The following is a 24,641-nucleotide window of genomic DNA, read 5'->3' as shown; positions in this document are numbered from 1 at the left end:
GAAATGTAAAATATTACCACCTAAAGGATTGTATCACCCTGTTTTACCTTATAAACAATCAACTAGTGATAATACACATAAATTACTTTTTGGATTATGTAGAACATGTATGAATAAAATATCTTTTAAATGTAAACACATAGATGATCCTACTTTAAATAAACATGATAAAATACATGAAATAAAAAGATGTAAAGAATGTAAAAATATTAAAAATGAAAAATGTATACATTCTGATGAGGAAAGAGTTATAGTAGGTACATGGTCTACAATAGAAATAGATAAAGCAATAGAAAAAGGTTATGAATTACAAAAAATATATGAACTAGAACATTTTGAAAAAACATCTACAGATATATTTAAACTTTATGTAGATACGTTTATGAAATATAAACAAGAAGCTTCAGGATGTAAATGTGATCCTAAATATTGTAAAAATGATTGTAAAAACGATAAAGAATGTAAAACAAAAATACAATACATTATAGATAATACTGCTTATGATTTAGATATTGACAAAGTTAAGTACAATTCAGGATTAAGATTTATAGCTAAAATATGTTTAAATAATTTATGGGGACATTTTGGTATGAGAGATAATTTTACACAAAAAGAATATTGTTTTACTTTAGAACATATAACTAAAATAGTATTTAATGAAAAATATAAAGATATAAGTACTATGATATTAGATGAAGATATTGTTTTAACAGAATATAAAAATAAAGAAGAATACTCTAAACCTAATCCAAGTGTAAATGTTTATATAGCTTTGTTTACAACAGCACATGCTAGATTAAAATTATACGAACTATTGGATATTCTACAAGAAAGAGTTTTATACATGGATACAGATTCTTGTATTTATAATGATGATGGTTCTGAAGCTTGTAAAAAGATAGAAAGTATGATGGGAAATAAATTAGGAGATTTAACAGATGAAATTGTTTCAAAACATAACGCTAATCATATAAAACAATTTATATCTGCTGGTCCAAAAGATTATTCTATGAAACTAGATACAGAAAAACTAGTTAGCTGTTGTAAAGGTTTTAGATTAAATGCTGAAGTTGAAAAAAAGATTACATTAGATAAAAAAATAAAAATAGTTACTGATGAAAATGAAAAATATGAAACTGTAAAATATAATAATATAAAAATAGGAAAAGATCATCAACTTAAAACAGTTAAACAAGTTAAAGCTTATGATTATATGTTTGATAAAAGAATGGTATATTGTGAAAATGAAAATCTAATTAGAAGTTTTCCTTATGGATATTAAAAAATATATAATTTAAATTTTTATTTTAAAAAATAAAAGACTAAAAAATGATTGAAGCTTATACTGAGAAAGATGATCCTGACGCTAAAGTTATATTAGGAAGAATAATGTTATCAGATTATCAGATATGTTGTTTAAGAGATGATGGAGAATGTCCTTTGACTCCAAAACAAATGGAAGTAATGGAAAAGTTTGATGGTAAAAAGTTATCTAAGTTTCCTCCTGGTTGGGATGCTTTTATTAGACCAGATAAAGTTTATGAATATGTTTTTGAAAAACCATGTCCTGAAATTTAATTTTTTATTTTATTATTTCTCTATACCCCCTAAAAACAGAAAAAGTACAGGAATAGTACATACTTTTTTCTGCAATTTTGCTGTTTTTACCAGGAAAAGTAAAGAAATTAGGGATTCTAATTTTTATCAATTTTTTATTTTAATTTCCAAACAATAAAACCAGTTAATGCCATACCACCAACAACAAATGCAATCTCTCTATTTTTCTGGTCTTCTGATGGAGTATAAAAATCACTTAATGTAGGTTTAGGTGATAATGAAGTAAATTTTTTATTCGTGACACGATAGTATAGTTTCATTGCCTGGTCAACATCATCAAAAGTCTGAACCGCATGATGTTCCTTTTGTAATTGTTCATTTATAAAATCTAATCTTTGTATTCTTTTTTTATTCCATTCTGCTTGTGCTTTTTCTAATTTTTCTATAGCTTTATCATGTCTTATTTTCTCTTCATTTGCATTACTACCCATATGTGAAAATAAATAATTACTCCCCGAAAATGCAAAAGCATTTGTTATTGCCCCACCAAGCATCATTGTTAAAGCACTTGCCATTTTATAAAAACAAAAATTACTTCATAATATCAGCAGGTATAATACCTTGCTTAATCAACATATCTTTTGTTGCCATTGCAAGTAATATATCAATGGATAACATTACAACATCATTCATATTAAAATCCACTTTTGGTGCTGGCCTCCTTAATACCTTTTTACCTATTTCTGCATATCCAACTGTTAGCAATGTTTCCACTCCAGCATGATATAACATATTTGCTATTTGTTTTCCGTCTTTTTGAGTTGTCATTTTAATGTACTAAATTTAATTAAATTCAAAAGGATCAATTTCTTTCTTTTGTTTTTCTGGTTTTGTTATTTCTTTAATCATTCTTTCTGGTGTCTTACTTTGGTTGTAAAAAAACAATCCCAATCCAACAATACTTATAGAAAAAAGTACAAATTTATAATCAACTAGGGAACTGGAGTGTTTCTCAACCGAAGGAATATGTTCGTTTGATTCATAATCTGTTTCTGTATCAGAATCTTTTGTTATTTGTTTGATTTTTGAATTTTCTTTTTTTAATTTTTCCACTTCTTTTTTTCTCAATTCTGCATTTCTTATTCTTACTTCTGCACCTTTCTTACCAGCAGCTACTCTTTTTGGGTCTTTTGGTTTGGGTTTTTTAAATACTTCTTTTTGTTCAGGATTTTCATTCATCATTTTTTATGTCATTTTTTTCATCTTTTTTTTGGAAATCGAGCGAAGCGAGTGGTTCAATATGTCTTGCTGTTGTTAATATTGCAGTAAAAGGAGCAAGATACATTCCATATCTATAGTACAGTTCACAACATGTATTAGTTAAAGCATTATTGATAAAAGGATCTTCCTCTAAGTCTTGTATCAAAATTGGTGGATTAACAACTTTGAAAAACTTTGATACACCCATAACATATAAATTTATAAAAGAGTTTCCTAATGTCTTGGTCATACTAGCTCCCAATCTTGCTTCATATTTACAGTATAGTTTGTTTATTTGTTCTGTTGTCATTTTATCAATATCCGACAGTTGTAATTCTTTACCCAGATATTGTTTACTACTCCCACCAGCAACAACAGCTGATAATCTTTCGCGTTTTTTTTCTTGAAGGGAACCGTTCACTTCGCTCGCTTCATCATCAATATTTATGTGTTCCACAATTTGCTCGCTTAATAATTCTTCAGCATTCATTTTATACGTTTCAAAAAACGGATATAATTTATTTTTAACTTTAAAAAAATTAAATACAACATATCCAACCAATGATAAGACTGCAGTGTTTGTTGCAATTGTTAGTATTTCCAACAGCATTGCTTTTTTTATTGCTTATTTTTGGTTAAATTACTTAAGAATTACTTATTTTGGTTAAATTACTTAAGAATTACTTAAGCATTACTTAAGAATTATTTTGCTTATTTTGGTTAAATTACTTAAGAATTACTTATTTTGGTTAAATTACTTAAGAATTACTTAAGCATTACTTAAGAATTACTTAAGCATTACTTGAGAATTGCTAAAAAAATCAATTAAGTAACCAATAATCAGTAGGTTGATCTGTCTTTAATATTAATTTACGATGTTTCTTTTTTTTAAGTTCTTCCTTTATTCTTTGTCTTTCTTCCAAAGTAGGAATAACATCATTTTCTCTTAGACAATTATCAAAACTATCTCTATCTTTTGTGTAGAACATGCATAACCATTTTGTTTGTTCTCTTAAATCTTTTAAAACAGAGTTGTATCTCTGTGAAATGACCCACACTGATTGTTCCGCATGTCTTCCTGAAAATGCAAGCTCGGACAGCATATCTTTTTTCTTTGTTAGTTCTTTTGTTGCACTGCAGTCATCAATGATATATAATGTTGGATGACCAGCATATTTTTTAAAGAACATTCTTAGTAGTTCTTGTAGCTTCTCTTCTTTATAAAGGGAACCGTTCGCTTCTCTCACTTCAACAATAGGATTAACAATTATTAGATTTTTTGTTTTTGGTTTTCTAACATCATCAATCCATTCACGATTTTTGTATGCTTTGTTCCATTGGATGGTTGGACAAAGAATAATTATATATTTGAAAACTCCACTATATTCTCCTTCTAATAAATCAAGAACAAACTCTGTTTTTCCACATCCTGTTTGTCCACATATAATAGCACAATGGGGATATTTTGGTAATTCATAAAGGGAATCGGAGTGTATCTCTTCCATTTTTAAAGGGGAACCTCTAGTAATTAACTTCTTTAAATCTTCCATCTTCAAAATTAATTTGTGCATCTTGTATAACAAACAGATAAACATTTATTAATTTATTTGCTCCTGCTGTTTTAGTTATTTGGATAGTAATACCTTCAGAAGCATTTTCAATTCTTCTACCTGAACCGTGTAACGAATTGTCATCTGTTGAACGTAAATCTAACCATAATGCATAATTAGTTGTAAGATATTTTTCTAATGTTGTATAGGATAAATTTAAATCCTTTAAAACTTCTTCTGTTGTTTTATTTCTTTTTGAATTTAAAGCAAAGAATTTATTTATTTCATCCCATTGTTGATATGCTTTCATTCCTTGACTGTATAGTTGATTTGGAACACCTTCTATTGTCATTTCTACTTTTGTTATGTTAGGATTATAATAAGTTTCGGTACTTGTTCTTTCAGGATCTTCGAACAACATTAGAATTCCTTTCATACTTCTAGCTGGAACATTTAAATTTATATTCCACAATGTATCAGATTTGTTTTTGGTTATTTTTCTATGTCTTAGTATTCTATCGTACAAAATAACCATCTTACCATTAACTTGTTGTCTTATCTGTCTTGCTAATTCTGCATCAGTAACCATATCAAATTCTAAACAAATGTTTTTGATTGTATAACTTGCAGATGTATCTGTTGATTTAATAACATTGCTATAATTATTAAATGTAAGTTCATATTCAAGTCTATCACCAAGACCTGCTTGATAAAAAGGCATATGAGTTTCTAATAGTTCAAAATCAAGTGGGATACAAAATCTTGCACCATATGCAGTTGCAATTGCTTCATCGCCTGTGTCTGATGCTTTATCATCCGCACCAACTCTGTGTTTTAACATGTTTGTTTCACCAATACCTTGGTATGCCATATTTAAACGTTCAGATGTAGATTTCCATAAATCAACATAACAATGATAAATATCACTATCATCAATTGACATAATTTCATTTCCACTTATACGAATTGTTGTTTTTTTAACTATTGTTCTTCCTATGTTTTGATATATAGTTGCATTGTCGTCTGTAGATGTGAGTTCTATTTCAAATGCCAATCTGGTTGTTCCAGGAACAATAACATCATTATTGCTTAGATTGGGGAATCTCACTAATAGCTGTTGATTTTGATCAATAGTTGAAGGATTATTTGTTATTGATACACTTTGACGAATACCTTTCACACCACGGGGTTCTCTTATTTTTCTGTAAGGATTTAATTTGTTTCCGTATGCCGACATTTTTAAGGATTAAATTTGTTATAAAAATAATTCAATTACCACTGATACTAGAGTATTGATACATGTATAATTATTAGTCATACTAATAAAACTTATTAAATCTCCAGCCTTAACTTCAAAAGGTGTATAAAAGTTATTAAAACCGTGTGTGACACCATTATCCAAACTCATTTTGTAACTAGTTGACTTATCATTAACAATCATCTTAATGGCTATAATATCTGTGCTTGTTCTTAAACTTACTAAACTAATACCCAATATTTGTCCTGGAAAGTTCATTACATAATAACCACCACCATCACCAAAATTAAACTTTTTATTTCCATGTATTGGACCATCAATTCCAGCATATATACTTATTATTTTTCTGTCTGGTTTATTTTTAATATTACCAACTATATTTTCAACATTTAAAACTCTGATGCTTAGGGCAGCGACACTCCGATGTAAATTTTTATTCTTAGTATCCATTGTTTGAAGCTCACTCTTCATATTTAATATTTCTTTTTCTACGTTTTTTGTTTTGACACCAAGTATGCTCATTTTATTAAATAAATTATATAACTTCTAAAACACAATTAATTGGTAAATGATTAATTATCTTGTTATTATTTTCATCTCTTATTTCTAATTTCAATTCTGTTATAACATCATTTACTAAACACTTATATTCCGGATGCTCAAATCTCGCTGTTATAACTTCACCAAACTCTTTATTCTCGACTGGAATAACAGCCAATAATGTACTTGGCTTACCATCAAGATAATTATGAGAAGTGCTAACTTGTTCCAAATGGATATATAATGATTTATAAATAGCAAAATCAACAAATTTGTTTCCATAATGTAATTCATCAGGTTCGAATTTACGTTTATTATTAAACCCTAACATATTTCCCAAACCCTTACTTATCTTTAACTCAGTAGTAGTGTTTAATGAAGCGATACCATTTGCTTCATTTACGGATAATACAATATTTTCTTTTTGAAATTCATCCACTATTTGTTGAAAACTATAATAACCATTCATAATCCTTTGCTGTTCCTCTCCGGTTTTTGTTATAAACCCATGATAAACATTATACCAACCTATACTGTATCTTATAAATTTCAAACCAATACGTTTATTTCCATTTCTGTTATTTATGTATTGTTCTAAGTTTATTGTATTATCAATATTTGAAATAGTATGAAACATTTTTAATATAAAAAAATGATAACAAAAGAATTTAAATATAATCCTAATGTTTCATATAATCCAGGTATTAAATATTCTGAAAAAAATCATCAATTAAAAACAAATCTTGTAAATCAAACGATATTTGTAAATCAAAAAGAGAACTTTAAAACATCTTTTCCTGATTTATTTCAAAACTATCAAAACCCATCAATACACACTAACGAACCATGGAATACATGGATTCATTCTTCATTTGATTGGTGGCAATGTCAATTAAACTTTGCAGTATGGTGTGCAAGTACAGGATGTGGTGTTTCTTATAATGATCATATACAAAATACTTCGCTTGACGCAAATCTTACAAAGTCTTTTTATATGTTTCATTTATATTATTGTATTGCCAGAATTTTAAAAGAACTTAAATCACCTTTACCAACAGATTCTTCTTTCTGTTATTACAAGAATCCCTATGACAAAGCTGCATATCAAAAATTATGTGATGAATTTAATATTTCTCCAAATACAGATTGGAGACAAAAACTAGAATCATCATGTCAAGGATTAGGAAGTTTTGAAATGTATTATAAACCAAGTGGTGAATATAGACAAAATCATAAAAAGGATGGTCCATTCTTTAATATTCGTGATACAATTTATCATGAAAAAGATATAAGTATGGCTTGGACAACATTTATTTTAGATAACTCAAATGGTTTTACACAAGCAGGAATTGAACGTGTTAATGAAAGTATAAAAATTTATGTATGGGCTTTGTTAGGTGCACAATCTCAAACAAAAACAGAAATTACAAAAGTAGGAACAGGATTTGATGCACAAAAACAATTCTTAGCAAATGTACAAGATGTTATTAATAGTCCTATTGATTTACCCACCCAGATATCGAATTATGAAAATGTTTTAAAATATGCAAGAAGTAAAGTTGATTATGCTTATGGACTTGGTTTATATATGTCTCCCAGTGATATGGTTTTACAAATTGGAAGTATTGTTGGTTATAATAATAAAATTATAATTGCAACAGAAAATCAAACACTTGGGTTAAATGATGATTTAAATAATAAAAATTTTGATCATGTTGATTTTAAACCAAAAGAACCTGTAAAACCACAAGAACCTATAAAACCTGAAAAGCCTAAAGAACCAAAAATAGATCCAATAAAAAAAATTGAACATGAAGATCATGAAGATAATAAACAAGCAATAATATTTGTAAGTATTGTAATAGGATTTACAGCACTTTATTTTTTCAAATAATCTCTAGCAGCAGTAAACAATAAACTAACAACTAAAATAAGCAATGCCCATAAGTTGTTTGCAAACCAATTTACTACGTCTTTTGTTGCAGACAATAACCAAGAAACAATAGAACCTATAATACCTGGTAATGCAGCTGCTAATTTTCCTGCAAGAAAAGATAATAATTTTCCAAGATTTTTTAATTGTTTTTTTATCCAGTCTTGTACACCACCACCTTTTGATGGAGGAGAAGGAGAAGGAGAAGGAGAACCAGTAAATGCCTCAACAATAACACCAATAATCATTCCAAAAGCAGTTAAAACACTAACTATTGTTATTCCTTGTTCTCTGAATAATGTTCTTATTCTTTCACCTAATGTTTTGTCTTCGTTTAACATTTTATGTATTGTTTGTTTAAATCTGTTCACTTGACTACGTAGTTTCTCTTTATTAATATTAATTACTTCTAGTCTTGCACTTCTCTCAGATTCTAACTCTCTTATTCGACTACTTATTCTATCTATTTGAAATTCATCATTGTCTTCTTTAGCTTGTTCTAATTTGGCATTTTCTTTTGCTAAGTCTTTATTTGTTTCATTCAGTTTTGTTAATTCATTTGCAATCTCTTCTTTTACTGATGTCATTGCACTGATTATACCATCCATCTCTCTTTTTGTCATATATGTTTGTGTTTCTTCATTTATGAAAGATGTTCCTTGTTCAATAAATGAAGTTTCTATTTCTTTCACATGTGTTTCTTCATTACTTGCTATTTCTAATAATTCTTGTCCTTCTTGTTGTGTAGATATTTCTTGTAATGGAATTTCTATATAATCGAGTTCACGAATTGGTGCTTTTATCGTTCTTTGAAAATCTTGAAAATCTGCTCTAGCTTCTCTTAAATTATCAGATATTTTAAAATCATCTACACCTAAAACATCCCTGACAAAATTAACACCGTATTCTTTTTGAAGAGTGCTAAATTTATAAAACTTTAATACTCCTTTTTTAAAATATGTTAATGCAATATTATTACCTTTTTCATCTTTTACATATAATATTTGGTTTCCTTTATAATCTTCTCTAACTAAAAAACCTATTTCACTACGTGTTGTTTCACCATTTTTTTTTATAAAATTGTTTAATCATTTTTTTTATAGTTTCTTTTTTACGAATTTTAGCATCATTTTCAGATAAAGCTCTTGAATTTTCAAATTCTTTATTTATATAATTTTGAAACTCTTCATCATCATTATCTATTAATGGTGTTTTTTCTTCATTATCATAATCATCATCATCATAATCATCTATTTTAAACTCATAACCCCCTTCTGCCATTTTTAATTAAATAAAATAAAAATGCCATTTTTAATTAACCAAATATTTCTGTTAATAAACAATAAAAACTACCTGTTAATATTAATTTTTGTAAAAAAAATAGTATATTTGAATATTTAAATTCATTATCAACCATTATTTGTAGACTTTCTATAATTTTATCTTTTTGTTTTTTTGTAAGTATATTTATTTTCGCTTGATTCTCTTCTTCTTCATCTGAAGAATCTTCTTTTTCTAAAATATATTGAATTGTTTTTTTAGCGCATTTCGATTTTTCAGTTTCCATTTATTTAATAAAAAAAATCGATTCATAGTTTGGTGGATTTTCCCTAAGGGGAATAGAAGAAATTATAACTTTATTTATAAAAATTATAGATTTTCCATTTTTTTTTTTATTTCGTTTCTTACTCTATTTTCTGTTTCTTCTATAAGTTTTTTTCTTTCATCTTCTCCTAAAGTAGTTAAACTTTTTCCTTTTAGGAAATTTTCCATTTTTCCTTTTTGGGAATTTTTTTTCATTTCATTAAATTTTTCTTGCTCTTCTAAAATAAGTTTAAATTCTTCTTCACTTATTTTGTTGTCAGTTAAAGACCTAGAAATTAAATCTTTAATACTATTTAATTTACATTCTGCTAAAGTTTTTATTTCGTAATGTTTTTTAGCTTTTAAAGTAAGCTTTCTTCTTATTAATTTTATTACACCACCAATACTTCCGCATGCGACTGCTGTTATTTGTAAAGGTAATAAAATAGGAATAGCAACACCTATACCTGCAGAAATAACTGATGCTGAAATTAAAGTTGTATCTATTCCATCTGTAAAGTTTACTCCTCTTTTATATTTTTTATATAAAGAATTTCTTTTGTCTCTTTCATTTTTTAAAGAATTTTCTATTTCTGAAATTTTTTGTAATCTATAGTTTTGTCCATCTTCTATAGGTAATTCTGGATATAAATCAGGAGCTGTAGGTTGTTTCATTTTTTAAAGTAAAAATTGATTTTTTTTTTTCTCTTAAATCCCACAGAATTTTTTCTCTGCCTGTTATCCCGGATTTTTTTGGGAGTAAGAAAATTTGGTGTTTTTTGGGGTGTTTTTTTTTTTTTTTTTTTTTGCTTTTTTTTTTATGAAAATTTAGGGCTCTTTTACTTGAAATGAGGGTAATTTTTTGGGGGTCAAATTTTTTTTTTTTGGAGGGGGGTGCTGGAGTCGTTCAAGTACTATACTACTCCCCTTAGGGGAAAAAATGAGTTTTATAAAAAAAAACCAGGATTAAGGTTTTGGTGTGCTCTTTACAAAAAAATTTTTTTATTTTTTTTATGGGGGGTATAAATACAAAGTGTGTTTTTTTTCTTCTTAATTTTGAAGTTAAAAATCACACAAAAATGTTGGTAAAATTTTTATTTTGGATGTAAAAAGGTTTTTTTCTTTAAAATGGGGGGTCAAAAATTGAAGATATTTTTTTTTTTTTTTGTGGGGGGCTAAAGGAGTGGTATATTGTGTACCGTGCCACCTATAGATAAATTGCCCTTTTTTATTATCCATAAATTTTGTGTGCGTCATTTATCGATCAAAGGATGTAAACAAGTTTGTATATCCTTCACCCTTTTCATCATTCTAAATAGCTGAAACAGAGTGAAAGGTTTGTAAATGTTATCATAGTTGTACTAAAAGCATTATAAATGAAATATATGGTATATATATATATATATTCTAATCTACAGTTTTCACTACACATAGACAGACATATATCATTATTAATTCAAAGGGTTTGTATGCTGCTAAAATAGAAAAGCATGATGTTGGTATACTGAAGAGATGAATACAAATGATCGTTCTTTTGTGTGGTGTAATTAGATGACCCACGAAGGTAACACCTTCCGAAACGAAAGCTGATTGTTTTTTTATCAGCTATAGTTAGAGAGGGGATAAGGCGTCTTCGAAATGCTATGTGGTGTAAAAGTAAGAATTGAAAAGTACAGGTTCCAGCCCCGGTCGGTGAGGAAATAAAGAATCTTACAAATCTACTCTCAATTTGTTAAGTTGATATGCGTAGGCACTTTATATATATATATATTAGGTATACTCAATATGATTGATTTGTTAATCAGTTATCGTTGAAAGGGATAACAAGAAAAGAGATGACGTCATTTTATATTTATTTACATTTACATATACATAAGATATCCTGGTACATGATCAAGTAGGAGCAACAAAAGAAGTACAATAAAACATTCAATCGGTGCATGCTGGATGGAATTTTTACATTTTTTCCAAAAGTTTGCCGTGTATAGAAAACATAAAACAGTTAATTTAATCCATAAATTGTACGGATCGTACATGTAGCTTGGTTTGACTTCTTTAAGTCGCTCTTATTTGATTAAGTACCAGGGTGCCCTACCACAGAGAAGATAACCTGTCGAAAAAATAAAACTTCGGAGTCAAAATAAGAAAACAAAAATCCAAAATTATAAATTGCCTTTTAAGTTTGTAAATATTAAAAAAAAAAAAAAAAAAAAAAAAAAAACAATTTTTAAAATGCTGAATAGAAAAGATTTAACGCAATATTTTGATAGACAAACTAGCTTTATCCAGGTGAAATCGGATGCAGATATGAAACTTTTGCACCTCATAGTACATTTACTTTTGCTGTGTAATACATAAATTGGATGACGTTCAAGATTGTTTATTCAATTTACAAAATCTTTTTTGCAAGAATATAAATTAGGAATGGAAAAGGGGAATATGTCTAAGGGAGAACAACCCGACTACACAGCAGACAACAACCGAAGTCACCAATGGGTCTTCAACGAGAACATTCCGCATCGGGAGGGGGTCCTCAGCTGGCCCCTAAATAAAATTGCGTACTAGTCTAGTGTTAATGGACGTCCACTAACGAATGGAAAATCACTGTAATATTCTTGACTCGGTACAACATATTTGTAAAAACATATGAAAGCATGACTTAGTGGATTAAAATACCAAAAACTGTTATGAAAACGGTAATAAATAAAGTATCTGAAGGAATATATATCGAGTGTTTGTTTATTATATAACATGGTATTTTTTTTATATTTGGTTGAACGTTCGGTACTTAATTAGCTGTAAACAAAATGGTTTCGAATATTTCAGCATGTCAACATCTGTAAATAACCCTGGCATAGCTCCATTGATGATTGAAGAAACAACAATTCAACCATCGTATACAGAAAATAGAAATCACGACGTATTTCCAGTCAGGACATTCAAGGTGTTTGGTGGAATACAAATTGGGTTAGGTGTTCTGATATGCATTCTCAGCTTGATTGGAGTCGCATTGGATACTGTTGGTATGCACAAGCTGGAATCGTCATATTACAGCAGGTGCTATTTATACAGAGATAGTCGTCTACTATTCAGTTTTGACTTATCATGTTTGATATGTTCTGGATGGGTAAGTGGGTATTGTTTGTTGAATACTTGAAAACAAATTTCTTTATACTCACCCTGACTGTTTTGTTTTGTACACGTTTCATTACAGTTAAAAAGGCAACAGTTGTTTACCGGTGTTCAAATGACATTTAGCAACACTAAATGTATTTAGAAGAAATTACAAACAACTCAGAGTCTGAAATGACTATATTTTGTGCTCGACCAGTAAAGTCGAACACATATTTTATTTAATAATACTCGACGTTATTTCGACAGTACTTAACTTTATCTTACCTCCTATACATTTTTAGGAATATGAATGGTTAAAAGCGTCCTCGTGGAAACCGTGTATATTTAATATTAGGTTAGTTGGGAGGCGGGGCTTATTTCATACACGGTTAGTAGTGGAGTTACGTCCCTTTCTATTCCATATAAGGTAATAAGGAGGCGGGGTTTATTTCATACACGGTTAGTAGTGGTGTTACGTCCCTTTAGAAAAACAAAACAGTACTGAGAAAAAGTCTTAAAGGTTTCAACAGATGAAGAAAGTGATGATAAAGTGAAATAAATTCACAAAACATATTTAAATCTAACAAGTTGTCATTGTTGGAATCTGTTTTTGTAGGATCAAAGGAAGTAGTTTCTTAATCATGTTAATGCTAACTGTTTTGAAGACTTGCTCATTTTGATAGGTCACTAGTCTAAATTTTACACGTCAAGATAGTCGGTAAGATAAATTCGTTAAATAGTGTGCTAGTGACGTATATATGGGTTCAGTAAATTCCATATGGGGTGAGAGCGAAGCTCGAACCCCATATGGAATTTACTGACCCCATATATACCGTATTAGGTCACTAGCACACTATGTAACTAATAGTTCTCGACTTTGATCTCGATTTTACTAAAGACTTCATATCAAACAAACGTTGCAGAGCTGATCAAACCAAAAAAGAACATAAAGTATAAAACACATCCGGACAAGGAATCAGAATTTTACAAGATGTTTATATATTCTTGAATTCTAGATGATTTTCAAAATTTTTATTTCGGTTTTTTTTTTTTTTTGCCTTCTAACTGTTTTGATATGAGCGCCACTAACGTATTATAAAGCCCAGACACGCAGTTGACGTAGCAAATTATAAGCTTGGTATTTTTGAGTTGTTATCTATATAGTGGGGTTTCTGCATGTGTAAATGAGACGCGTTTGAATCCTAATACAGATTCGTCAACCAAACCAAGTTGACATACCATTAGTATGAAATGTGGTATAGGAATGGATGTGTAAAATGCGTATATCCATTTGAGAAGATACAGTGTGTAGGCCAACGTCAATGCGACCAGTAACCGAACGACTCATTTTAAAACCCAACAATATGTTTAAAAACGTTCATTTATTTAATATAAAGGGTAAACATTCGTATAACAATATTTCTATACCCTCATCCTCAAAGGTTGACAACAGTATAAAAATATTGTCATTCCTGGTCTCCAAAAATCTGATAGTGAGCCCAAGCAAAAAGGGGTGTTAAAAAAACTGTAACGTCCGGTCGGAATGAGGACGTTTTATTTGATGCTTAGTGTAAGGAGAGAGTGATGCTCTCAACCCGATAAAAAAAATTGCTTCAGCTCTTTAAGTAGACAATATTTGGCATGTTGCGAAGGTATATCTTTAACTTTCATGCAAGTCGACTACTTTTTGAACCGACAAATTTGAAATATTGTTTAAGAGCTGTTTTTGTCCTGAATATGCAAATATTTCTCTTCCCATTAAGCAAACAACAATAAATATATACCCAGACATAATTTGTGTGTATATACAAAATATATTCTATAAAATGACCAATTTTAAGATGAAGGTAAAAAGTAAATAAATATTATTTCATAACATACTCAAAATCAACTTGTATTTAATTGTTAATATAATAACATTTCCCTTCCTTATCCTAACAGTGTTTACCATGTAACAGACATCCGCGTAAACATATTATATCCGGTGTATTACACTCAAGTCAAATTGTTAAGTAATTTTACGTGCACTATAGTTACCTACTTCAACAAGTGTTGGTTTTTTTTAGTTTTTTTTGGAGGGGGTGGGTTGCGGAATTTTTATTTAATTAAAACAATGGCAAAGACACTGCATTTGTTTGCACCTGTCCTAAGTCAGGAACCTGATGTTCAGTGGTTCTTGTTTTTAAATGTAACATGACACATATGACTTTTTGTATATTCAAATGTATTTATTGTCGATATATTAACCGAGAAGTTGTTCACAATTTGCAGTTTCCAATTTTTCACTTTAAAACATAAATGTCTTAATCGACCCCATTAGAACTAATTATCTGTCTTGCTCGATAATTATAATAAATTCATACAATTATCTACATACCTGTTTCCGATTGATTGATTGATTGTCGGTTACGTACCGTCAAAGTGCAAATATGTTATGTATGTCGAGAACACATTAATAATAAATACAAAAGTTAGGTCCTGAAATAGAGGCCGTCCGGGATGAAGGACTTGTGAATTTGGGCGGCCACTGGAAAACAAGGTTACATTGGATAGGAGCAAAAATTTAATCTTGCATCAGGCATATTACGGTCCCTCAAAGTTTTATTTCAAGGGTTCTTAACGTGCAAGAAACGTGGCACTCTCATTAGACGAGGCATCGAATTATCGTCCCCAATCTGATCCGACGTCACTAAAAACTTGTACATCCCGAACATATATATCCCGGTGTTGAACGGGTAAGTGAGTGTGCAACCCTCCGATGAACTAAGGCAGTGATGTAACAGCTCGGCACTATAACAAACTAAAAGTTTTATGAATATGAATTGATTCTTCAGATCGAGAGGCTGTACAAAAAAATAAAACAATTCTCATAAAGACAGAATATTCAAATACAAATTTGACTCCTTAATATGTACTGATGATACGCATACTCCAGTTATAAGATTTCGTTAAAAAGTATCCCGCCCTAATTTTCTAAGTTCCTACTGAATAGAATGAACTTGACCAGCATTACAAGATGTAATTTTCTTGTTGTATCATTGTAGTTTGTTCTCACTGGTTTCCTACCGATGTGTATGTCGAAGAAAAGAGAATCCAGTTGGAAATGTCTGGTATGTGGTGAAAAATTGGTTTAATTCTCAAAACTGAATGAAAACTCCCACAGTGTAATGTTATAAAGTTACAACCAAAAAATTAAATATAATTATGTTACACAGACACATCAAAGAAAAGGCCAGTGACGAAGTGTAAAAGGTAGCTTTAAAGATTTGTTTTTTTTTCTACTACACAGGTAACATACATTTTGTAAATGTAAAGTCAGAGTTTTTCTGTTTGTATTTAGTTCATTTCTTCAGTATATATGCATGCCTAGAAAACCAATCTAACAATGTACAATGTAAGAATATATTTGATTTTTTACTTTTTCTCCTACCGGGCTGAAACCGGTACTTTTTCTTTTAACTTATATGGCCACACCACCTACATAAGAAGGCCGCCTTATCCCCTGTCCTATATAAATAAATAGTTTTCGTTTCTGGAAGTGTTACCTTCACAATTTGTAAAAGTAAACCATTATAGGTCTAAGTAAATAAGCTATAAAGGGCTCATAAAAAATACTTGTGTAAAACCATTAAAACGTAGAAACCAATGGTCTAATCTATATAAAAAACCAGAAACGAAAAACACTTATTAACCATATGTCTGCCCATGTCAAGTGAAAACTGCAAATAATACCTTGTCCATTTGATTTTCTAAGATTCAGAAATATCAGGAGGCTGTTTTTTTTATAAAGAGCATAGACAATCAACTCACAATTAACGTTGGGGTAAATATCATCCTTTTCTTCCCCATCAGTCAGGACTCGAACCTTTACTTATTTTTTTTAACTTCTATGACTAAAACGTCTAGCATTGAACAGCCGCCTTTTCACCTCTGCTTACTAATAGCTAAAAAAAGATGTTTATAGTTCGTTCTAATATTTGTACTGTTACACCACTGTCCCAGATTAAGGGGATGGTTGGGGTCTCGCTAACATGTTTAACTCCGCCACATCCTGTATGTACAAAAAAATATGTAGGAGCCTGTAATTCAGTGGTTGTCGTTTGTTTATGAGTATCATATTTGTTTTTTGTTATTTTTTTGTAAATAAATTAGGCCGTTAGTTGTCTTATTTGAATTGTTGAATACAATATCATGTCGGGGCATTTTATAGCTGACTATGCGGTATGGGATTTGCTCATTGCTGAAGGCCGTACGGTTGTCTACAGTTGTTAATTTCTTTGTCATTTTGGTCTCTTGTGGAGAGTTGTCTCATTGGCTTCATACATCATCTTCTTTTTTATATTTGTTTCGGGAGGTGTGTTCTTCTCCAAGATATCAAACGATGACGACTAATAAAAAACACGAAGTATTTTTCAATGTTTGTGAATCTCATTTGTAAAATTTCAGGATGCTATTCTTAGAAAACAATAACTATGAAATTTAGATTTAGGTAAAGAATGCTTCTTACTTGTATTGTAATTTGGATTCCATGACATTTTGGAATAGATTTATATATTTCATTTAATATTTGTGTGAGCTTATTCTCATAACGTAGTCGTTGGTTGATTTTTAGAAATAGTCTTATCTGAAACTACTTTGATGAATTTAACCAAACTGGGCCACACTCATCATTGGGATATCATCTGTAACGAACAATGTGTCCGATAATCCCGAATGCTAACCATCATTGGTGACTTGGCTTAGCATAGCATATAGGGGTAAAATGCAAGTTCTTTCTCTATTTTAAATATCGCTTCAGATATAGAATATCTGATTTTTTCAAAGTGATATGTAGAATCTCCTGTATTTTACATCAAATCTATCAGACGACTTCTGAGAAAAGTTATTAACCTTTTATGGTAAATGTAAAATGTTCAAATTGGCAAGATCAATGAAAAAGTTAACATGTGTAAAATCATCTGATGGTTCATTGATGACGATTTTCACAATTTTGTTTCTTTTTCCCTTATCATCCTAATTAAACACTGTATTTGTTACAGATTAACTTGAACTGGCAAAACTAATACGCAATTCAAAATAAAAAGATTTGGAATGTTAAAATGACAATAATCTACAAGAAACCAAATGTCGCAGATGTAAATCTATTGGTAAACCTTCAACAATGAGTTAAACCTCTACTGCATAGGAAGCTATTTAACGCCCGACATAAATAAATAATTGAAAAAGAAAACCAACGATTAAGGTACAAAACAACAAAGACAAAAATAAGTGTGACATGCATTAGACCGTTGTTTTTCCCTTTTAAATGGTTTTACACCAGTAATTTTTGGGACCCTTTATACATGTAGCTTGCTGTTCGGTGTGAGCCAAGGTTCCGTGTTGAAGGCCGTACCTTGACCTATAATGGTTTTCTTTTATAAATAGTTATATGGATGGAGAGTTGTCTGATTGGCACTCATACCACATCTTCCTATATCTATGATATGCAGCATCAGATATCAACCACTTAAAAATAGGTTCGTGACTATGGACAGACAGTTAAATAAATTGGCGAGTTAAACCTATTTGTTGGCGCCCAACCCACTCCCGTAAATCAGTCAAACGACTCCTAAAAGGAATTATTGCTCTTAAAAGATAATTGATTTAATATTTTTCGGCATTTCTGAATATTATTTGAGAAGCAAGAGGGTAATTTTATATAGCCAAAAAATTATCATCAATACAAAAAGTGACCATGCATTAAATATCTGTCTACACTGGTGGAGAGTGGTCCTTGCTGAACATGCGCAAAGATCTAGTTGAGCGACACAGGCTTTTCTAGAATCTATTTCATATCGTATATGGATGATTGCGGTTGAATATATTTTTAGTGCAATTATTATTTCCAGAATGCTGTAGATTTATTTCAACTTTTATACTTCAGAAAGTTGGATTTATGGTTTGCAGTATTATAGGAGCATCGATCTTTTTCTTAACAGTGTTTATCCTTGGAGTGGTCGGAGCATTCGTAGTAAGTTAAAATATAAAACTGGTATATTACATATCAACATATACAATAACGGCACATATAATAGTCATTAAGTAATAATTACTTGTACTAACTTGATTTTTTCATAGATGTAACATTAATGTTTAGCTTGAAATTTTCGAGTATGAATTATAATTTTTTTTTAAATAACTTAAAACTCTTTGGATGTTTTGGATATATTTCGTGCTTTTGAAAGTCTGCTAATTACAGAAAACTCCGGCTTCCTCAACCAATAAACAAACTGGCCGCCAAGAAATAGCCTAAATACGGTGCTTTAAAGTGGCTTTAAAACACCAAAAATAAAAATAAAATCAATACAGTAAACAGTTACTATACTCCACACAACTTTATCAAACAGAAGTTCTCTTATTTAATTAAAGGGTCCTTTGAAAAAATCTTGGCGTAGATTTATTTGCGTCAATTCATATAATGCCTTCTTCTGTAATAAAAAAAATAAGAAATTTGCTAGAATTACTTCTCTAGAACGGCGATGAAGTGAAGAATTATACCTCTTTTTTTTTTGAATTTTTACAACAGTTTCATGAATGTACGTTTCGGCAATTAAGTTTATCGACAGGTTGCAGGTATTCATTTGGGCATCAATTGCACCCCTTTCATATCATGGTTGTTCCTGTATTATTTTAATACACACTTCATGGCTTAAGTCAGTCCGTCTAAATAAAATTTAATTGATCAAATAAAAACACTAACCGTTACCTTGATGATATTTTTGCTTTACATAATCAAGAAGTTTGTAATTTTGATTTACTTTAAATAAATCTAATGCATATAGACATGAGCAAATCAAAAAAGTTGGAAAATTTGCACAACGTTAGAATGAGCCAACGCACGTCACTGTCAAAAAAAAAGAAAAGTAAAAATAGGGAACGAAAAATAGTCTATTTAGTCGTTAATTTTTGCTTTGATTTTTTCTGTGTTAACTGAGATGCCAACATCAAGTAAAGGACAAATATTACTGTTAGTATTAGATATTTCCTTAGATAAATTTTCTGCAGTATTATTGCTTATTTAAAACAACAGTCTTATCCAGGTAACGGTTAATGTTATTAAATTAATCAATTTAAATCGAAGTGAGTTTTAATTTTACTTTTTAACTAAGTTTGAACATAGACAGTATTTCATAACAATACTGGACCAAGCATGGCAAGCCTATACAATGATCTGGATGGAAGGTGTCCATTCCGGTAACCTTAATTTCTTAAGCCATTTTATCTATTCTTAATGTGTTTTACCAACATTCCTTTATAATTGTTTTTTTTTGTCTTCTTATATGTTCGCACTTGGGTCCATTTGTTAATTAATAGCCATTCAAAGATGATATTATTATTAATTTCGTGCACTTGTAGAAGGTAATTAGGGTTATTCAGCTTTGTATAATTTTTCAACATTTTATTAGTAAATTTTATTTCTCACTTTTGTTTTACAGATTAAAATGTTGTACTAAAAACAATTTCCTGAATTAAAGGCTATAAATCTGGGAATTGATATATGAAAATTAAACAGTATTCAGTATACCTAGTATATCTTGACCAGACATATTCACAAATTATAACTATCTTACTATAAGTATTATTTTTAAATAGATTTTTGGACAATTATGAGTTTTAATACAATTGTGTTTCTTTTCTAATTATTATATTCCAGAGAAGGTCCAATAGTATGCTTTCTATTTCTATTGCTACATTATCATTTGCTGAAGCTGTATTGGCGATAATTTCTGCTTCATACTGTTGCTGTTGCACAACCTGGAGAATATCAAGTCAGACGGTATAAACTTTCAGTTTCCTAAATTGAAGAATTAGTTTTCTTTAAATAGATAACACTTCAAACGAATATACACTAAACAAAAAGACAAGCAGTCATTATTATGTCAAATCAATGTTGCTTTCACTAATTTACATTTTTATATATTACTTCAGTGCTCAAATTGTGTATCATTGCATAATAAAAAGACTATTGAAATGATAAGTGTTTTCAATTCACATGGTCCAAGGGGGGAGTATGATATTTCATCAAATGGCGTTCGTCGGTTGCAAACCCTCCACATTTTCACCGTTTTCCTTAAATCATACAACCGATTTGAACTAATAATTTAAGATAAACTGCAAAATCGTTAAAATATCTTTTGACACATTTTATTGCTTACGTTGTTTATATTCAAACCTAAAGTTCACTGTCTGATATTTTACGTTTTTTGTATCATATTTTCCTTTAGCACTGAATTTGATTTATTTTTGTTTTATTTTACAGCAAAGAGTTTTATTTGTGAATAGTTCACAGTCTGGACCGATTTTAAATGTACCACAAACCAATGTTGTAATGGGTAACGTTTTGCAGATGTCAACAGATCACACAGGCAATCCAGTTGAGCAGTATCCAAGAGCACAACAGTACCAGATAATCAATACGAATGAACCAATTACTGAACAGATTCAACCTGGTGTCAATGCCCAGTCTGGCATGATGAATATTCAACAACAAGTCTTCAACACCAGCCCCCCTCCCTATAAAGAATAGAGACTCACCCTGATCATTTTTCAACCCACCTATGATATGGTACAAAAATCAAACAAAAAAATCATTCGTTTTGGCCCCAGATGACTTTTATAATGTTTATATCATTGAAAAAGCTTCCTATTATCTCCCTTTGATGAAAAAGTGCCATTTTTTTTGCATTAAAATTTCTTTTTTATTTTTTTACTCATCGGTGACATATCTTTTTTTTTTTTGAATAAGCTGTATTTCAACTAAACTCTGGTAAAATTTAAGCGATTTCTGTAATTCATTTCTTTTTTTATATCGATATTACCTTTTTTCTCCTATTAGGTCAACAGAAAAAAAACCTAACAAAAATGCATGCTTCTTGCTTAGGCAAATTGTGAGCTTAAATGAACGGTGACCCCATATTTTTATTCAATTTTTCGATTCAGTATAAGATAAAGTTTATTTATAGAAAAAAATAGCAAAATCCTAGCTATATTAGAAAAAAAAAATGATTTATACCCGTGATCCCCCTTAAGTAGATGATTCCTGAATTCCTTGTGTTGGCAAGCAACTAAATGATTTTTTAAAATTTATTTAAGCATTTGGATTTAAATGTATAACCGTCATTACATGGAGTTAAGGAAAAAGAAAAGAAAATACAAAATACACTTTATTATATCCTCAATATGGCTGTAATTCTGCAAAAGTAGAACAAAATCATTACCGATGTTTATCGTCATTAAGCTTTTTTCACATTAAAACAAATAAATATGTTAAAATCAGCAAAGCAAAGCGGCTTAAGCCTCCCTTCATTGTACAGTTTACATACATAATTTTATGTATATTGTATCTGATAACTAAAGAGTACCTCCCTTTGTGGATAAAATTGGTCAATCACTGTGTGTTGGATTAGATAAGATGTATTTAAGCTTATACAAATTTTGTAATTCTCAATGTAAAAATAAAGAACAAATTCAGAAGTTAGAAAATCTTAGTCAAAGTAATGATAAATCTTATTGGTCATTAATCATCAAATCAAGTAGTACAACGATAAATATACTGAAGAGGATATTACTTGAACGTTTTTGAGATCATTTTGTGAAATTGGGTTATGTACAACATGATCAGGATGGTGATTTTAATGAGGATATGGATTGTAATGATGTAACTTATTTGAATGTTGAACTGAATTCTATCATTTCTGAAGCCGAGGTTGTCAAAGCAATAAAGCAATTGAACTTTAACAAATCAAGTAGTACTGATTCAATATTAAATGAATTTTTGAAAACAGTATGTCAGAAAATGATTGATTTAGATGTAAAAAGTATATAACTTTGTTTTTAATTCTGAAAAAAAACAACCCACTGACCTGTGGTCAATTTGTATTATTTGTCCAATTTATAAAGGCAAAGGTGACAGGACAGATTTTGATTACTATTTTAAAATTTTAAATGCTGTAGATCAATTTTTTTGCTTTTTGGTATGATTTTCATGTCAAATGGATCATTTTCCAAAAATATAATTAAATTGTTAGGTTAGGGTAGAAAAGCAATGTATTGCATGTTGAGAAAATGTAGATCCTTAGGTTTGCTTATTGATATCCAACTTAAAATGTTTGTTACTATGGTTTCTCCAATTCTTCCTAATGCATGTGAAGTATGGGGTTATGGAAATATTGATGCAGTTGAATCCTTGTTTTTACAATTTCACAAAATTATACTTCGTGTTAAAAAAACCGACTCCTAATTGTATTTATAAGGGAACTAGACAGATATCCTACTGACATATTTTTATAGACCAGAATGATATGTTTGTGGAAAAGGCCCATATGTAATAAACAAGACAAGGTATCTGCTATGCTATACAAAATGTTGTTTAATATGCATAAGGAAGATTTTTCCATTCTAAGTGGACAACATGTATTGAAAGTATATTGAATGATAGTGGATTTTCTGGATATTGGATTGCACAAAATGTACCGAAATGCATATGTTTATAAAAACTTGTAAAACAGAAATTATGTGATCAATATCGGAGGAATTAGGATACAACTATTTTTAACTCACCAATGTCTTAACTACCAGATTTAATATGTAATCATGTTGTTTAATATTATAACTTAATTTAACCTATGATTTGAGGAAAGCCTTATGCTATTTCAAATGTCTAAATCATTGACTCCCTATTGAAAGTGGTCGCTTTTGGTGACGACATAATTTGAGACATTTGTAAAAACCAACCATTGGATGAATCTCATTACTTGTTTGATTGTACATTGCACAATGCTGAAATGAAATCATTATTACCTTGTAATCTTATTACCTACCATAATACTGACAAATTTTATGAGTTTTTTAATTCTGTCTGTTACTATGTATGCTGTTCTTAAAATTGCAAAATTTTGTAAAATTGGCTGGCTGTTGTTAATTAATGTTGTTTCAACCATCAATATGTCCATTTGGAATTTCCTGTCTTTCAACGCATTACCTTTTTAGATTAAAATATGTTTATGAATGTTTATAATGTTCAATGCATTACTTTGTTGGTTTTTTTGTGTGTGTACTATTTACATTGTCGTCTTTGTGTAATTGTTCATATGCCCCAGTTAGGGTACTCGAGAAAATAAAAACTTGAAAACTTGAAACCCGCGGTAGTGATTTTGCGTATTGAAAGAATATTTTATATAGTAGTACTTACATGTTGTAGTAGTGCCTTATTTTTTGGTATTCTCTCAATAGTACAGACTAACATTTGCGAGTATCGCCCTACAGAAAAAATATAACATAGATTATTATTTCTTAGATGTTAAAAGGAACTAGTAAATCGTTGTGTATGCGGTTCATGTACAATTATACAAAAAAGAAAATAATGTGACACTTTTAACTGCAATTTAAGCATTTCTGGGTAAGGAAGAGTAAGTCATTTACTATTTGGTGAAACGAGAGGTGAAATGAGTTCAGACTCTTACTTTTTTATAGCATTTTAAAGACTGTTTTTTCATTATTATTATTTAAAAACCAGTTGCTTGTATTCAATGTTCATAAAATCTACAGAAATACTACCAAACTCTACTACAAGGGATGTTGAACGACCTTGCAAACCCATAAGGATCTGGCACAGTCTATAACAAAATAGGAGATACACACTAACGATTGTGTTACGACATTGTACAGTGTGATTGCGTTATATAGCGTTAAAGTTGTGGCGACGTTACTGTAAAAAAAAATCAATACCGTCGCAGAATATTTTCCCTTTTTTCCGATTAAAAATCAAACTTCTATCGTAGATACCTTGAACAGTAACACGGTTGCT

General features: G+C 29.8%; 1 protein-coding gene across 2 annotated transcripts; it reads left to right on the top strand.

Moving 5' to 3' along the window:
* The first annotated feature begins 10,878 nt into the window (after window positions 1–10,878).
* Window positions 10,879–23,863, top strand: LOC139524178 (uncharacterized). Of its 2 annotated transcripts, none has more exons than XM_071318806.1 (6): window positions 10,879–11,018; window positions 12,509–12,809; window positions 15,841–15,906; window positions 18,720–18,806; window positions 20,490–20,612; window positions 21,096–23,863. In XM_071318806.1, exons 2-6 carry the CDS (start codon window positions 12,510–12,512, stop codon window positions 21,360–21,362), a joined length of 843 nt encoding a protein of 280 aa, XP_071174907.1. In that variant the 5' UTR covers window positions 10,879–11,018; window position 12,509; the 3' UTR covers window positions 21,363–23,863. The 2 variants fall into 2 exon arrangements, with proteins under 2 accessions (XP_071174907.1, XP_071174908.1); XM_071318807.1 differs by having other exon boundaries at window positions 10,988–11,145.
* The last annotated feature ends 778 nt before the right edge of the window (window positions 23,864–24,641 follow it).

This window comes from Mytilus edulis, chromosome 5 (assembly GCF_963676685.1).
Source record: "Mytilus edulis chromosome 5, xbMytEdul2.2, whole genome shotgun sequence".
Classification (NCBI taxonomy): Eukaryota; Metazoa; Mollusca; class Bivalvia; order Mytilida; family Mytilidae; genus Mytilus; species Mytilus edulis.
Note: the sequence above shows the minus strand (reverse complement) of the source record. Positions and strands in the feature narration are given on the sequence as shown.

What these genes read in the sequence shown, in the direction of transcription:
- LOC139524178 (XM_071318806.1), top strand. Translation starts at nt 12,510, where the DNA reads ATGTCAACATCTGTAAATAACCCTGGCATAGCTCCATTGATGATTGAA. An exon ending in GTTTGATATGTTCTGGATGG is followed by an intron (nt 12,810 to 15,840) that starts GTAAGTGGGTAT and finishes GTATCATTGTAG; the next exon opens with TTTGTTCTCACTGGTTTCCT. An exon ending in GAGTGGTCGGAGCATTCGTA is followed by an intron (nt 18,807 to 20,489) that starts GTAAGTTAAAAT and finishes ATTATATTCCAG; the next exon opens with AGAAGGTCCAATAGTATGCT.